A 16486-nucleotide genomic window follows, 5' to 3' on the forward strand; every position below is an offset into this window, starting at 1 on the left:
TTCTTCTGAGGGAAACTGCAGGGACTAACAACTTGGGCATACCCACAATGGCAAGGAGGCAAGGAAAAATGGTGTTTTGCACATGACCTTTTCCCCTTCCAAAAGCAAGTCATGTTCTTTAGGAACATTTAAAAGAACATTCTAAAACACAGAGAAGAAACTTAAATCATCCTGATGTCATCACTAGGGTAAAATGACTGCTAATATTCTTATGTCCATCCTTCCATCTTTTAGTATATGTGTGTATGTGCTTCACCCCACCCCGACACCATGGCTGCCCCTGCGCACGTGGCAGTTCCCAGGCCAGGAATCAAATCTGAGCCAGAGCTGTGACCTACACAACAGCTGCAGCAACGTCGGATCCTTAACCCACTGCATCAGGCAGGAGATTGAACCAGCACCTCCACAGAGACAAGCCGGATCATTAACCCACTGTGCCGCAGTTGGGAACTCTGCATGTGTTTTTCGTTTTCTTTCTTTTTTTTTTTTTTTTTTTGTCTTTTTGCTATTTCTTGGGCCGCTCCCGCGGCATATGGAGATTCCCAGACTAGGGGTCAGATCGGAGCTATAGCCTCCGGCCTACTCCAGAGCTACAGCAACGTGAGATCCGAGCTGCAACCTACACCACAGCTCACAGCAACGCCGGATCGTCAACCCACTGAGCAAGGGCAGGGACCGAACCCTCAACCTCTTGGTTCCTAGGCGGATTCGTTAACCACTGCGCCACGACGGGAACTCCTGTGTTTTTCTTACTATATAAAACTGGAGTCTTCACACATACATGATGCTTTGTAATCTGCTTTGAGGTCAATTTTCTTAACTAAAAATTATATTTTGTGTGATCTTGAAAAGAGACTATCTTATGCTTCTTTTTCTTTTGATTTTTAAAAAAACATACAACTAGTGGCGTTCCCATCATGGCGCAGCAGAAACAAATCCGACTAGGAACCATGAGGTTATGGGTTTGATCCCTGGCCTCGCTCAGTGGGTTAAGGCTCCGGCGTTGCCATGAGCTGTGGTGTAGATCACAGACGAGGCTCAGATCTGGTGTGGCTGAGGCTGTGGCCGGCTGCTGTAGCTCCAATTTGACCCCTGGTCTGGGAACCTCCATATGCTGCGGGTATGGCCCTAAAAAGCAAAAAACAAAAACAAAACATAAAATTAGTGCATGAAAATATCCCATTATGAGCATTAAGTACACAAGTATAAAGAGTAGGCTTTCCAGGAATTCCTGTCGTGGCTTCGTGGAAACGAATCTGACTAGCAAACATGAGGATGCGGGTTCAAGCCCTGACCTCACTCAGTAGGCTAAGGATCTGGCGTTGCTGTGGCATAGGTCACAGATGTGGCACAGATCTGGTGTCGCTGTGGCATAGGCCAGCAGCTGTAGCTCTGATTTGACCCCTAGCCTGGGAACCTCCATATGCTATAGGTGTGGCCCAAAAAAGCAAAAAAAAAAAAAAAAAAAGAGAGAGAGAGGGAGAGATAGTAGGCTTTTCAGAGGAAACACAGGATTCCCAGTTAAATCTGAGTTTCAGATAGTGAATAATTTTTAGCATAAGTATGTCCATATTATCATACATGACATACACATAAAACATATTCATTGTTTATCTGAAACTCAAATTTAATTGGGTGTCCTGTATTTTTATTTGCTAAATCTGGTAACTTTAATAAAGAATAAAACATGGAAGCCCTCCCCTTCACGTCTCAACTCCTCTCCTTCCCAGTGATAATCACTGGGAAGAGTTTGGGATATACCCTTCCAATTGCTTGTTTTTGTTTTTTAAATTAACTACATATAAGCACAAACAAATACACAAGCATATATACAATCTACATAAAGAGAATGAAACTATACATACTGTTTTGTAACTTTTCTCTTGATTATAGTTGATTTACAATGTTGTGCCAATTTCTGCCGTATAGCAAAAGTGACCCAGTCATACATATATATAAATGCTTAACCACAGGGTATGGCCCTTCCCACTCCTCTAACATCCCAAGGGGCCCAGTTGTGACACCCACCTTAGACAGCTCAGATTTTAGCAAGAGTGCCATAAAGTCTCAAATAAAATTGCCCACAATTCTCAGTCAAAACCTCCATACCTTGAATGACTTTCTTTTTGCTTTTCGAGGAAAACAAACACAAGTTTAACTGACAAGCACTTTAAGCATTCCAAACATTTTATATATTTTTAAGTGGCTGCTGGTTGTCCCAGATGAATATGGGGACATGAATATCCATGCCATTTTTTGTAGTGTTAACAAAGTGAAATTAAAAGGTCAAAGGGTATGAGGGAAGATATTTGGGGGCAAAGGAGGGAGAGGAGATTAAAATTATTAGTTGTTCACTATAGTCAGATGCCTTCACAGCCAACAGCATGTTTAATCTTTGCCCATTTGTTTCAGGTGATGAAACAGGTCTAGAGAGGTTAATAACTTGCTCAAGGTCACACAACTTTAAGGGACAAAGCAGAGATTTAAACTAGGAGTCCTCAAAAAGAAGAAAAAAATAAAAAGGAGTTCCCTGGTGGCTCAGCAGGTTAAGGATCTTCCACTATCACTGCTGTGGCATGGGTTTAACCCCTGGCCTGGGAACTTCTGCATGCTGTGGATGCGGCCAAAAATAAAAATAAAAATATGCATTCCCATTGTGGCTCAGAAGGTTAAGAACCCAACTAGTATCCATGAGGATGCGGGTTTGATCCCTGGCTTTGCTCAGTGGGTTAAGGATCCAACGTTACCACAATTGACCCCTAGTCTGGAAACTTCCATATGCCACAGGTGCATGTGGCCATAAAAAAAGATAGAATAAAAAAAAAAAAACATACTAGGAATCCTCAATGCTCCTAAAAGGACACTCTTGGGCATCTGTAATATTAAACTGCAGCCCCTAAACTCTTCACTTTTCCTTCCACCCTTTCCTATAACTCAAGTTTTCTAAAAGCACTAAGTTTATTTTTTTCTAATCTTTCCATAATGGCTCTCATGGGCAGTAATAGCTGGGCGTTGGTGGTAGCTGGCGGCAGATGAAGGGGAAGGAATCACATTGATTGTATAGGTAGGTTATTTATACCTGGGGTTTATAAGCAAATATTCTCATCACGGGTTTTGAAAGAAGTCATAATGATTGCAGGTGGAACAAGCAGATGAAAAAACATTAAAAAAGGAGTTCCCGGTCCCGTCGTGGCGCAGTGGTTAACAAATCTGACTAGGAACCATGAGGTTGCGGGTTCGGTCCCTGCCCTTGCTCAGTGGGTTGACGATCCGGAGTTGCCGTGAGCTGTGGTGTAGGTTGCAGACGCGGCTCGGATCCCGCGTTGCTGTGGCGCTGGTGTAGGCCAGTGGCTACAGCTCCAATTCGACCCCTAGCCTGGGAACCTCCATATGCTGAGGGAGCGGCCCAAAGAAATAGCAAAAAAGACAAAAAAAAAAAAAAAAAAAAAAAAAAAAAAAAAAAAGGAGTTCCCGTCACGGCGCAGCAGAAACTAATCTGACTAGGAACCATGAGGTTGCGGGTTCGATCCCTTGCGGGTTCAATCCCCGGCCTTGCTCAGTGGGTTAAGGATCCAGCGTTGCTGTGAGCTATGGTGTAGGCCGGCAGCAACAGCTCCAATTAGACCCCTAGCCTGGGAACTTCCATGTGCCGCAGGTGTGGCCCTAAAAGGACAAAAGACAAAAAGAAAAAAGAAAGAAAACATTAGAAATATTCTGTCATTTTTTTGTATTTTCAGTACAAAAAATGGCAGAAAAAATCTCACAGGAGGCACTACTGATTTTTGTAGCCTATAATTAAGAGATCATATGATTTGCCTCTTCAGAATTCTACCGATCTCATTTTCCCAGGGAGAAATTGAACCATTCTGACTTCTAGTCACGGCCATCATCCAAGTAGTTTATATAATCTATCTGGGAAATTGGAGACCATTCACATCTAACCTGGCAATTACAAAAGGACCATGTCTCATGGGATTATCCATGTTTAGCTCTTCCCCGTGGCTCATAACTTCTTTGGGGCATGGTAATATTAAGATAACCCCTTACTCTGTCATCTAATTGCTTTAAATTATTTACCTCAGTTTGTTTATATAATACTTACATATTCAGACATTTTAAAAGACTATACAGTGAAAATTAAGCCTCCTTCCTATCCTTGTACCCCAACTGCCCAGAGTCCTTCTTAAAGACAATTTCTGTCACCAATTTCGTAACATGTTTTCTTTTCTTTTTTTTTTATGGCCATACCCATGGCACATGCAAGTTCCTGGGCCAGTGATTGAAACTGTGCTGCCTCAGAAACAAGGCCAGATCCTTAACTCACTGTTCCACAGTAGGAACTACTTAACATGGGTTTTATTTGTTTACTTTTTCATTTTTGAACGTTTCATTGAAGTATAGTTGATTTACAATGTTGTGATAATTTCTGCTGTCAACAAGGTGATTCAGTTATCCAACGTGGGCTTTAATAGATTAGAACTGATCAAAAAAGTAGCAGACCACTATTTCACACTATTCTGATTGAGACAATTATGCTTCCTGTAGTGACACATATGAAGTCTTTTTTTTTTTTTCTTTTGTCTTTTTGCCTTTTTCTAGGGCCGCTTCCTGCAGCATATGGAGGTTCCCAGGCTAGGGGTTGAATTGGAGCTGTAGCCACTGGCCTACACCAGAGCCACAGCAATGCAGGATCCCGAGCTGTCTTCGACCTATATCACAGCTCACAGCAACGCTGGATCCAAGATACAGCTTGGATCTGGTGTTGCTGTGGCCAGCAGCTACAGCTCTGATTTGACTCCTAGCCTGGGAACCTCCATATGCCACAAGTGCAACCCTAAAAAGCGGGGGGAAAAAAAAGAAAGAAAGAAAAAGAAAAGCCTTTATTTGATATTCTGAAGGCTTTTTTCTCTTTTGAAAACAGCTTGTGCTCCTTTTAAAATAATTAAATTATCTAAATTATAGCATAGGATTGAAAATGTCTGTCTTAATCTAGCACCTAGGATATTTTAGATGTTTTGATTTGACCTGGCATTTAATGGCGCCGGTGATGCATCCCAGCAAGAAAATGCTATTCAACTTTCTCAAGAGAGGTTCATGACATGGAGAGCAATACCATCAATACAAGCTAGACCATTGTAATCTGAGGGGATCTATTTTTTTTTCTCTCCCTATTAAGAACATTTGGGGATAATATTTTCTTTCACTTAGGCTCCCACAAGACTTATAGACTCACAGAGACAACTGTATTAATGCCCTCACAAAATTAGCACTTGTATGCCTAATAAGAAACCGGTGCTGCACAACCACTATGGAGAACAGTATGGAAGTTTCTTAAAAAACTAAATATACGAGTTCCCGTAGTGGCTCAGTGGTTAACGAATCTGACTAGGAACCATGAGGTTGTGGGTTCGATCCCTGGGCTTGCTCAGTGTGTTAAGGATCTGGCGTTGCCATGAGCTGTGGTGTAGGTTGCAGACGCGGCTCGGATCCAGCGTTGCTGTGGTTCTGGTGTAGGCCAGTGGCTACAGCTCCAATTCAACCCCTAGCCTGGGAACCTCCATATGCTGCAGGAAGCGGCCCAAGAAATGACGAAAAAAAAAAAAAAAAAAAAAACTAAATATAGAACTACCATATGACCTTAGCAATCCCACTCTTGGGCATATATCCAGAGAAAACCATAATTTGAAAAGATACATGCACCCCTATGTTCAACGTAGCACTATCTACAATAGCCAAGACATGAAAGCAACATCTAAATGCCCATTAACAGAAGACTGGATAAAGACAATGCGGTACATATATACAATGGAATATTACTTAGTCATAAAAAAGCATGAAATAATGCCATTTGAAGCAACACGGATGGACGTGGAAATAAGGTGAAGAGAAGTAAGTCAGACAGAGAAAGACATATCATATAATATCATTAATATGTAGAATCTAATAGAAATGATACAATAGAATTTACAAAACAGGAACAGACTCAAAGATTGTGAAACCAAATTTATGTTTACCAAAGGGGAAATGTGGTGGTGGGGAGTTGGGATTGATATATACACACTACCATATATAAAATAGATGGATAACAAGGACCTACTGTATACACAGGGAACTTTACTCAATACTGTGTAATAACATATAGGAAAAGAATCCAAAAGGAATGGATATATGTATATGTATAACTGACTTGCTTTGCTGTACAAGTAACTTTGTAAGTCAACTATATTCCAATTAAATTAAAAAAAAAAAAAAAAAGAAACTGGTGCTTCCCAGGTGCCATGTCATCATGGCACATGATTCATATGAATTCCAAAAAGAAGATTCATATGACGATATAAAACATGACAAATGAATCCATCTGCAAAACAGAAAGAGGGATTCCCTGCTGTGGTAATGGGTTAGGAATCTAACTGTAGGGGGTGGCTGTGGATGCGTGGGTTCAATCCCCGGCCCAGCACTGTGGATTAAAAGGATATGGCATTGCCCCAGCTGCAGTAGAGGTGGCCCGGGAACTTCAATATGCCACAGTTGCAGCCATAAAAAACAAACAAATAAACAAAAAACAGAAATAGACTCACAGACAAGAGAAGAGACTTGCGGTCGCCAAGGGGGAGGGAGGAGGGAATAGGATGGACTGGGAGTTTGGGTTAGTAGATGCAATTACATTTAGAATGGATAAGCAATGAGGTCCTACTGTATAGCACAGGGAATTATATTCAATCTCCTGGGATACACCATAATGGAGAATCAGCTATGCTTGTGAATAGCTATACTTTAATTGCGAAATCAGGTATAGTTTAATTTTAAAAAGATCTATGTGACTCTTAAATCAGAATTAAAATGAGGAGTTCCCGTCATGGTGCAGTGGTTAACGAATCCGACTAGGAACCATGAGGTTGCGGGTTCGGTCCCTGCCCTTGCTCAGTGGGTTAAGGATCCGGCGTTGCCGTGAGCTGTGGTGTAGGTTGCAGACGCGGCTTGGATCCCGCATTGCTGTGGCTCTGGCGTAGGCCGGTGGCTACAGCTCCGATTCAACCCCTAGCCTGGGAACCTCCATATGCCCCGGGAGCGGCCCAAAAAATAGCAACAACAACAACAAAAAGACAAAAGACAAAAAAAAAAAAAAAAAAAGAGAATTAAAATGAGTTGGGAGTTCCCCTCGTGGCTCAGCGGTTAACAGCCTGACTAGGATCCATGAGAATGTGGGTTGGATCCCTGGCTTCACTCAGTGGGTTAAAGATCCCATTTTGGCTGTGATCTGTGGTCGCAGACACCACTCAGATCCTGAGTTGCTGTGGCTGTGGCTGTGGCAGGAAGCTGTAGCTCAGATTTGACTCCTAGCCTCGGAACCTCCACATGCCACCTGTGCGGCCTTAAAGAGACCCAAAAAAAAAAAAAAAAAAAAGGAATAAAATGATTAGGAAGTGTGTGTATGAATGTGTGTGTGTAACATATGGGGGAGGTAGTTAATATGCTGATAAGTCAGTTGCTCAAAGCTTATCATCGCCAATGCTCTACTGGCTCAGAAATTCTAGGTTCTCTCTCCAATTCTCCTTCAACTCCACTGGGCAATTTTATACTGGTCAAGTTATCTCTTTGTGATTCTGTTTTGGCCTTAGCAGATGGTTATGCTTCTAACAGAGAGAGGTGACTCAGCAAAAAATGATTCTAAAGAATCCTCTTTTGGAGTTCTCTTATGGCGCAGTGGGTTAAGGATCCAGCATTATTACTGCAGTGGTCAGGGTTGCTGCTGTGGCACAGGTTCAATCCCTGGCCCAGGGAAACTTCCACGTGCCACAGGCACGGGACGAAAAAAAAAAAAGACTCTTTTGTCACTTGTCAACTCTCTTGCCTTCTGACTCTGAAGACAGAAGATATGAACACCTGAAGGGGATGTGGAGAGCAAGGGGAAGTAAAGCTGATTTTTCCCAGCCCCTGCAGCTTCCTACTAGTGAGTGTCCTCTAATAAACTTGCTGAAATTACAAAAGAAATTCTGCTGAAGGTTATGTTATCTTCTCCAAGCCAAGTTGTGGAGGCTCCAAAGCAGTTAAAGAAATCAACCAGGAGTTCCCGTCGTGGCGCAGTGGTTAACGAATCCGACTAGGAACCATGAGGTTGCGGGTTCGGTCCCTGCCCTTGCTCAGTGGGTTAAGGATCCAGCGTTGCTGTGAGCTGTGGTGTAGGTTGCAGACGCGGCTCGGATCCAGCGTTGCTGTGGCTCTGGCGTAGGCCAGAGGCTACAGCTCCGATTCAACCCCTAGCCTGGGAACCTCCATATGCCGCGGGAGCGGCCCAAAAAATAGCAACAATAACAACAACAAAAGACAAAAAAAGACAAAAAAAAAAAAAAAAAGACAATCAACCAGAGGGCAAGGAATAGAATCCTCAGGAATACTCGTGATATATTTTGTTAAGGAAATAGGAAGCCAATTTCAGTCTCTTAAGGGAAAACCAATACTCTCAATTTTCTGTTGATCTCCAACCATGAGCCATGTTACATATCTAAAGAACCAGACACCTGAAGGAAAACCCCAAACCTCCTCTCTTACAAATTTTGTCCAAGCCCCTACCAAGGAGCAGAGAATTAATTCTCAAGCATTTGCCTTTTGCCAACTTTCAGACCTCCTTTTCTGTCTAGCTACTCAGGTGTGCCAAGAAATAGCAAGCACTATGCCCATTTTCCTTTGCCCTGATCAAAGTGCAGTTGTAACTATTTATTTGTGCAATTTTTTGGCTAAGGTCTATCTCCACATCTAAATTGCAAGTTCTGGAGTTCCTATCGTGGTGCAATGGAAACGAATGCAACTAGGAACCATGAAGTTTCAGGTTTGATCCCTGGCCTTGCTCAGTGGGTTAAGGATCTGGCGTTGCCATGAGCTGTCATGTAGGTCACAGGCTCAGCTTGGATCTGGCATGGCTGTGGCTGTGGCATAGCTGTAGCTCCGATTCGACTCCTAGCCTGGGAATCTCCATATGCCTCAGGTGCAGCCCTAAAAAAAAAAAAGAAAAAAAAATTAAAAAATAAATTGCAATTTCCATGAGGGTGGGGACCTTGTCTTTCTCGCTGATCAGATAACTGATTCAACAGTGTCTGAATGAATTAACACATTTTTTAATTGCCTACAGATTCCCACAAAATAAAATCCATCCCAGTTACAAAGAGACTCTTTTCTTGACAATATGGGTATTGATCAGCCAAGGGGTGCGGGACACTGTACCCACAGACGAAAGCAGATAAGCTGTTTGCACCTGCTGAGCTTATGTTATGGAGCATTTCTGAAACCACCAGACCTCGAAGAGAATCTAAACAAGAAGGAAGTAGAAGACGCATGTCTTTTAATTTTTTTCCTTCTTCAAAAAGGGCACAAGGGAAGAACTGGGAGCCACACCCCCTCCGGCCTGCACTTTCCTCTCACCCTCAGAGATCAAGCAGTTCAAAGATCATTCCAGAGTTGCTGCAGTTTTATTTTACCCTCAACTGACTTTCTAAAAATTAAGACAAAGGCCTGAATGTACAACCAGAGACCAAGTCCTACAGCAGTTCGTTTTTTCCAAACATTAGATCGCAACACAGTGAGTGAGTCAGATCCAAGCACTCCTCAGTACTTCCCTTCGGCCCCGCATCCCTGCAGCGCGAGTCTCCAGTGTGAGGCGGTGTTAACGGATGGGCCTGGGGCCCCTCCGCAGCCCGGGGCGGAATCCAACCCACCTTTCAATTCAGCAAAGCCAAGCACCACGTCTGAGGCTCTGCCCTGCCTGTCTTTGACCTCCAGGGCCGTGATGGTGCAGCCCCAGGAGATGATGTCCACTCTCAGCTGGTCTGATTGCAGCTGGAACTTTTCCACCGTCCCTGCCCCCGAGGGGAGGTCTCCAAACACGGATCTTGTAACTGAAACCATTAGGAAAGCTTGGGGTGTGTAGTTGCTCCAGGTCCCTCGAACTCCCGCCGCCAAACCTAGAGCGGCAGAAGTTTACTGGAGAAGGGGAGGGACAGGGATCAGACTCCTCCCCTTCCTTGCCGGGATTTAGGGAGTGACCACTTCTGCGAAAAATATCCTCCGGGGCCTTTCGAAATCATTCCTTTGCCTGAGGGTGGCACCAAGGCAAAATTTCCTACTAAGCTGGGAATTTCCAGCCAGTTCTTTTCCTTTGCTAACCCTGACTGCACTGCATGTTGGGAATGGTAGTCTTTGAAAGGGGAACTTGCATGTTGGGGCCTGTAGTCTTTCTAAACCCAAATCTTGAGTCTGCTGGATTCTACCCCGTTTTCTGGCACAAGGTTCTCAACGTGCAGTGATCTGTTCATTAATCGTGACTGACTTTCAGATAAAATGCTGGAAAATGCAGAGATTAAAATTAGGAAGAGTGGGGAGGGGGGTGGAAATGTGGGAGGTTGTGTGTGGAATTTTGATTTTTAACTCTTTGATCCAGAAGGGAAAGAATTACAGTAGTAATTAAGAGAAGGGGTAAATAATTGCAGGTTTCTCTGCACACTGACTGAAGATCCATTCTGCTTGCCACACAAACAGCTCTCAACATGTATTGCTGGAGCCACTGCCCAGAGGCTCTCCTGACTGCTAGCCCGGAGAGGGTCATGTCTAGATGGATTAGGGCCTAGTTTATATGGAGGTGAACAAAGGTGGCCTCTGACTTTCTTTCCTTCAGGGGACTGGGAAAGGACCTTGGTTATACACCCACTCTTGTTCCTGAAGCCCAAAGTTCCTTTAAGAAAGGATTAAGGATGAATATTTATTAAGGACATCATTAATGTCAGATACTGTACTTTTATTATCTCCTTTCTACAAGCAGAAAAAGGCTTTGCGTATGTACTGCTGGGAGAAGAAAGACATTAAATAATCCTTTAATGCTTTGATGTGCCTCAAAAGCATCAAAAATGCATATCCCCAGGTTCATTCCTGGAATTTCTGTTTCTGTGAGTCGAGGGTGAAACTCAGTAATCTACTTTTTTCACAGATTCCTCAGGTTAGTCTACTGTAGTTTATCTGGGACCAGACTTTGAGAAGTATTGCTCCAGGTTTTGATGACTAATCTCAGATTTTTTTCCCCCCTCTGATGGTACAGGACTAAGATAGAGCTACCAAAGGCCTTAATAATATTGTCAGATAAAATACAGTAAATGTATTTCTTTGCTAAATCTGTCCAGATAGTACTGAGCCTTGGAACAGGGAAGATTCTGGAAGCCTGACAACGTTCTACTTGACCATCTGCATACTCATCACTTTGATCTGGTTCCTAGGTACTTTAAAGGGGATCCAACTAGACCGTGGTGAACACCAAAATTCATCTATGACTAGGAAATTAGGAGAACTGGGATCATGTTCCTGGAATCAGATGCTAATAAAACATAACCATCTCTCAGCCCTTTCCATATTTGGAGTTTGAAGGAATATTTAACATTCTTGCCACAAAGCCTCAATTCTCATTCATGAAGCAGGGCAATTCTGATAGCAAAGGAAAAAGAGAGCTTGCAACAAGCTTCAGTGAAGCATAATATATAATAACAAAAAGACCTAAACAAGTCAAATTATAGACTGCACCACACTCGTACAATAACTGACAGACACTCTTAGTGCTGCTTCATCAGAATTCTCATAAACTCTGCAACCCTCATCAGCCCACTTAACATTTACGGCTGATTCATACATAAGCCCTCTTGGCAATGCTGTGTTTACAAGGATGTCTTAGAATTTTTCTGAGCAGGAAGACTGAATTTTCCTTTCTCAGCCACCAGTTCTCAGTGTTCTGCCAAGCTCAAGTTGTCACAGGAATAAATAAATGCATTTGGATAGCTAAAGCCAAGTGTCACTAGTGGGTGTTTTGTAGCTTGGCTTGGTAGAAAATGAGACATACTATGATGTCTCTCTAAGAGCTACAATTCTTAATTTCATCTTCCTTTGGCTTTGGAGGGTTTGGAATATTGTCCTAAATAGTATTATCTTGTGCTAAGTCAGCTGTCAGACACAAATCTCGATTTTTCTTTTCTTTTTCTTTTTTGTCTTTTTTTTTTTTTTTTTTTTGCCTTTTCTAGGGCTGCTCCTGCAGCATATGGAGGTTCCCAGGCTAGGGGTCTAATCAGAGCTGTAGCCACCGGCCCATGCCGGAGCCACAGCAATGTGGGATCCAAGCCACATCTGCAACCTACACCACAGCTCACGGCAATGCTGGATCATTAACCCACTGAGCAACACCAGGGATCGAACCTGCAACCTCATGGCTCCTAGTCGGATTCGTTAACAACTGCACCACGATGGGAACTCCCAAATCTTGATTTTTCTGACCAAATATCTTATTTTCCTAGTTGAACAGTGATACTTTAAAGGATTACCCATGCACTTAAAAAAAAGAAGAAGAAACAGATTAAATCTAGGGAAATATTCTCCATCTCAAATTGAATTAAAAGCAAGGTAGTAATCTTGGGAATGAAGCATTGTCAGATTTTAAGGGGTATTTATTTTTATTTGGGGGATAGGGAGCGAGGGTAAGGTTATGAGGCAAAGGGAGTAGAATTGTGATTTTTATGTCAAAGAGGAGTTACTTAAAGTGGATACCTTTTCTTTCAACCAGAGTGAAGTATCAATGTGGACAGCTAAAGAATAAAGTCTATTTTTCTTGGAGTTCCTGTTGTGGCTCAAGGGAAACAAATCTGACTAGTATCCATGAAGACAAAGATTTGATCCCTGGCCTTGCTCAGTGGGTTAAGAATCCAGTGTTGCCATGAGTTGTGGTGTCGGTTGCAGACACTGCTCGGATCTCAAGTTGCTGTGGCTGTGGCTGTGGCCTAGCCTGGGAGCTTCCCTATGCTGCGGGTGCGGCCCTAAAGAGACAAAAAAAAAAGTCTATTTTTCTTTTCAACCAGAGGTTAGTCCCCAAAGCTTAGTGTTAGGGGAGTTAGGAATGAGAAATCTGGGCTCTTGGTCACTCAGCCCCACCTCCTTCTACACAGAAACTGCAGGTGGGCTGCTCCTGAGATCCATCAGACCTTAAGCCCATGAAAATGACTCCAAAGCCTTAAGCTATTGACTGGATACTATGTGGAGGAAGCTCTCTGATACATAATAATGAAACCAAATCCTCATAGTCTGTCAATAAAGAGACCTAGAACAGTTTCTCTGTGGTCAGGTTGGTACATTACCACTCTCCTATTTTCTTTCTCATTGCATTGTTATGAACTCCAGTGTTTATTGTCAGCTCTCTTCACTGGATGCTCAGTATGCACTGTCTTAGATCATTCCTTATCTTTCCATGAATGCATTTTGTTGTTATTACTGTTTACTCAGCTCCCTGGCTCAATATTTTGACTTACATATTTTTTTGTAACCCAAATAATACTACATTTGGTTTCAGATGAAAACTACTTGTATCTGGAAGCCAAGAGTACCTGGGAGAATGCTATCAAGTTCACCAGAGGTAGAATTCTTCATAGTTCAATTCATTGCTATTTCATCAATAATTTTGAAAGAGCTGCTGGGGAAGGGAAGGCATTATGGGGACAAGTGAGAAGTTGTTAAGGAAGATAGATTAAGTTTTTCTGTATGTGGGAGTTCCCATTATAGCTCAGTGGAAACAAATCTGACTGGCATCCATGAGGACACAGGTTTGATCCCTGGCCTCACTCAGTGGGTTAAGGATCCGGAGTTGCTATGAGCTGTGGCGTAGGCACAGACGTGGCTTGGACCTGATGTTGCTGTGGCTATGGCAGAGCCCAGCAGCTACAGCTCCTATTCGACCTCTAGCCTGGAAACGCCATATGTCATCGTGGGTGCAGCCCTAAAAAGCAAAAAGCGAAACAAAACAAAATTAAGCTGTAGGTCAGGTTGTTCATTTATCAAATATTCAATGAGTATATGCCAGGCACTGTGCTAAGTGCTGGCTGTATGTTGGTAGATAAAACATATCCTTGCCTTCAAGATGTTTACAGCCTAATGTAATATAGTGTTCATCTCTATCCTGCATAAAAACTTCAGCAAAATCTTCAAAATTCAATTCATAGTCCATGCTGGCTGAAACAAAGTACTGGGGCTGGCCTCAAGACAGCTATTATTTCAGACCTGCCCAAGGATGGTCAGGCATATTGGAAATATTTTAGAATTCCCTAGCACCAAGCACAGTGACTGGCAGTTTTAGATGCTCAATAACTAATTATTGAATGAGTAAATGATAAATTCATATATACAATGTTTTAGTGAACTGGTTCAGGTGCCAAAAGATCTGGGTTCAAGAGGCACCAGAACTTACTGTCTGGGCAGTTTGTTCCATCACTCTGAACCTCAGTTTCCTCATCTATAAAATAGGAATAATGGAGTTCCCATCATGGCGCAGCAGAAACGAATCCAACTAGGAACTATGAGGTTGCAGGTTCGATCCCTGGCCTCGCTCAGTGGGTTAAGGATCCGGCATTGCTGTGAGCTGTGGTGTAGGTCACAGATGTGGCTCAGATCCCGTGTTGTTATGGTTGTGGGGTAGACTGGCAGCTACAGCTCCAATTGGACCCATAGCCTGGGAACCTCCATATGCCACAGGTTCGGCCCTGAAAAGTCAAAAGACAAAAACAAACAAACGGGAATAATATCACAGGATTGGCCATCCAATTATTAATTGACTGCTAGTAAATATTCTAAAAATTTACTGAGCACCATGATAAGCTATGAGTCAGACACTATTATCTGATACAGAAATGGAGACTTAGAGAGGTTAAGTAACTTGTTCAAGAACAAGATCAAGTCAGGAAACCAAGATTTGATCCCAGGCAGCTTGACTGCAATAATAGGAGAATTTAACTACTTCCTTATATGCTGCCCATTATTGTGATCAACTGAGAACATGGATTCCAAAGCACTAACTAAATTCTAAAACATTAAACCAATGAAAAATATTCATCTTCTAACTTTTATGGTAATTACAAGTTTAAAAAAAAATCAGTTTCTGGAGTTAGGTTACATTGGATTAAAGAGGACATTGTATTCACATACTGTAGGTAAAGAAGGGCCCAAGGAGAAGAGTTAGTCCTTGGCACCCAAAGACCTTGGAAACAAAGCACTTTTCCCCTCTGGACCTATGGTATATTCATTATAAAATGCATTGTTATGCCTCCTGCCAAGAAAATGAAGCTCCAAGAGAGCAGGAAATTTCACTGCTGTATCTCAGTACTTATAAAAGATTAATAGGTCACTAAAAAAAATTTTTTTTTCATTTTTTGGCTGCCCCACAGCATATGGAGCTCCTGGGCCAGAGATCAGATATGAGCTGCAGTCTCGCATAAGCCACAGGTGTGGCAATGCTGGATCTTTAACCCATTGTGCCAGGCCAGGGATCAAACCCTCGTCCTAGTACTTCCAAGATGCTGCTGATCCCGGTGCACCACAGGAGGAGCTCCTAAAAAATATTTTTTTTTAAAGACTGTCTGAATGCTAGAAAGGTTGTGAAACTTCTCTCATATAAAGCCAAAAGTCTCACCTGATAAAACTACTCTGGAGAACAACTTGTCGATATCTAATGAAGTCAAATTGCACATAACTCAACAATGGCCCATAACCCAGCAATTCTATCCCATAGATAATTTTTTTCCCTAGGTGATATTTTGCATATAGGCATAAGAATATTTACAGCAGTAGTATGTAAAAGAATGAAAATTTGGAAACAACCTAACATCCATCAGTTGAAAAATACTGTGAATCAGTATAGAAATACTGTGGTAGATCTATGTAACAGAATATGACATAACAGGAAAATGAATGCACTAGGGCTCCACAGGGCCTCGAGCATGAATTTCATAATTGTAATGTTAAGGGAGAAGTAAACAAATCAGTTGCAGAAGGATGAAGATATATCATTTATATCAAATACAAAAAAATTGCAAAACAAACTAGGTATCTCCAAATTTAGGCCATTAGTTCAAGGTCACTTAGCTTGGTAAGTTGTAGAGCTAGGATTTGAACTCAGAGCACTTTCCACTATATCAAAATGCCTCTGATAAGCACTGATAGTCAGATATGGATCAGATCCTCATAATGCTCTGGAAACATTGTTGATTGACGTTTCTTGAGTTTGAGTCAGTGGTGGTGCCAAGGGACTGGCCTGGGAGGGTGAGATCCTTTCTTTACCCCATTCTTTGATATGAATAATAGATGTTGAAGCAAAATTATATAAAGCATCTTCAAAATAAGCCCCTTATCCATTCTCTTTGACTTGATTGTGGCCCTGATTTACAGAAATTCTGGAGCCACAACTAACCTGAGTACACCCTTTGCTTTTATATAGACTAGATAGCCACTTAGAGGTGTCTTTTGTGACAGCAATACTTTCAAGAGTCAGAACTCTTTTATTTCTGGAATATATAAACAAACTCAAGCTTGGCTTAGGCCAAAAAGGGGAATCTATTGGCTAACATAGTGAAAAATGAACATCTAGAGATGTTTAGGCATGTTCAGGCATGGCTGGATTGGGGCTAAAACTGTTGGTAGGACT

The 16486-nt window shown here is 42.2% G+C and overlaps 1 protein-coding gene across 1 annotated transcript in view; it reads right to left on the bottom strand.

The window, feature by feature from the left end:
• Positions 1–9956, bottom strand: part of GALM (galactose mutarotase) — a 65301-nt gene extending 55345 nt beyond the window's left edge. The window contains 1 exon segment of the mRNA NM_214406.1: positions 9711–9956. Coding sequence (NP_999571.1) covers positions 9711–9900 — 190 coding nt within the window. The 5' untranslated portion in view covers positions 9901–9956.

This window comes from Sus scrofa, chromosome 3 (assembly GCF_000003025.6).
Source record: "Sus scrofa isolate TJ Tabasco breed Duroc chromosome 3, Sscrofa11.1, whole genome shotgun sequence".
Lineage (NCBI taxonomy): Eukaryota > Metazoa > Chordata > Mammalia > Artiodactyla > Suidae > Sus > Sus scrofa.